The sequence below is a fragment of the Ochotona princeps genome, chromosome 4 (genome assembly GCF_030435755.1).
Source record: "Ochotona princeps isolate mOchPri1 chromosome 4, mOchPri1.hap1, whole genome shotgun sequence".
NCBI lineage: Eukaryota > Metazoa > Chordata > Mammalia > Lagomorpha > Ochotonidae > Ochotona > Ochotona princeps.
In genome coordinates, this window is record NC_080835.1 from 12,790,764 (window position 1) to 12,791,973 (window position 1,210).

The 1,210-nt window shown below is 43.6% G+C and overlaps 1 protein-coding gene across 1 annotated transcript; it reads left to right on the forward strand.

The window, feature by feature from the left end:
* LOC101530030 (olfactory receptor 9G4-like) lies at positions 1–966 on the forward strand. The gene has a single exon (XM_004585524.2). The coding sequence runs from the start codon at positions 34–36 to the stop codon at positions 964–966; it is 933 nt and encodes a 310-aa protein (XP_004585581.2). The 5' UTR covers positions 1–33.
* Positions 967–1,210: the final 244 nt, after the last annotated feature.

A 1,210-nucleotide genomic window follows, 5' to 3' on the forward strand; every position in this document is an offset into this window, starting at 1 on the left:
GCTTCTTACACTCAGACTTTCCACGCTGGGGGCATGGAAGTGGAAAATCGTACCTTCCTGACTGAATTCATCCTGGTGGGCTTCTCAGCAGATCCCCGGTGGCAGCTGATTCTATTTGGAGTATTTCTGTTACTCTATCTGTTAACCTTGTCAGGCAACATGAGCCTCGTCATCCTAATCTGGATTGATTCACGCCTGAATACACCTATGTACTTTTTCATAGGTAGCCTTTCCTTTCTGGATTTCTGCTACACCTCCGTGTATATCCCCAAAATCCTGGCTATTTGTGTATCAGAAGATAAGCACATCTCCTTGGCTGGATGTGGGGCTCAGTTTTTCTTCTCCTGTGTTGTAGCCTACACTGAGTGCTATCTCCTAGCAGCTATGGCCTATGACCGTCATGCAGCAATTTGTAAGCCACTACTGTATTCAAGTGTTATGTCTACTGCTCTGTGTACTGGGCTTGTGGCTGGCTGCTACATAGGAGGATTCCTGAATGCCATTGCACACACTGCCAACACATTCCGCCTACGTTTCTGTGGTCAAAACATCATTGACCACTTTTTCTGTGATGTACTACCCCTGGTTAAAATGTCCTGTACGGATACCCAGGAGTATGTGAAAATCCTTACATGTATGGTTGGCTTCACTGTCTTCTCCTGCCTCCTCGTCATCTTTCTTTCCTATTTCACCATCCTCCTGGCTATCCTGAGGATCCGCTCAGCTTCAGGAAGGCGCAAGGCGTTCTCCACCTGTGCCTCCCACCTCATCTCTGTCATGCTCTTCTATGGATCCGTGCTGTTCATATATTCAAGACCTAGCTCCTCCTACTCCCTGGAAAGAGACAAGGTGACTGCCTTGTTCTACACCATCGTCAACCCTCTGCTCAACCCTCTCATCTACAGCCTGAGAAACAAGGATGTCAAAGAGGCCTTCAGGAAAGCCACGCAGAGCATATGTTCGTAAATGTGAAAATGATGCTTGAAGTCATTTTTCAAATTTTAGATCTGTAGACTTCCTTTTATGCCTTCTGTAGTTTAATCAAAAATTTAAAATATACTTATGAACAGAAATAAGGCAAAATACTATTTGGTGTGAGGTGAAGATTTCAAGTTAGTAGTAATTGAAGTTGTGAAATATATTTGGCAAGCAAATTTTAGTGCTAAAGAAATGAAAGAATAATCATATTGTGGGAACATTGCTTAAGTTA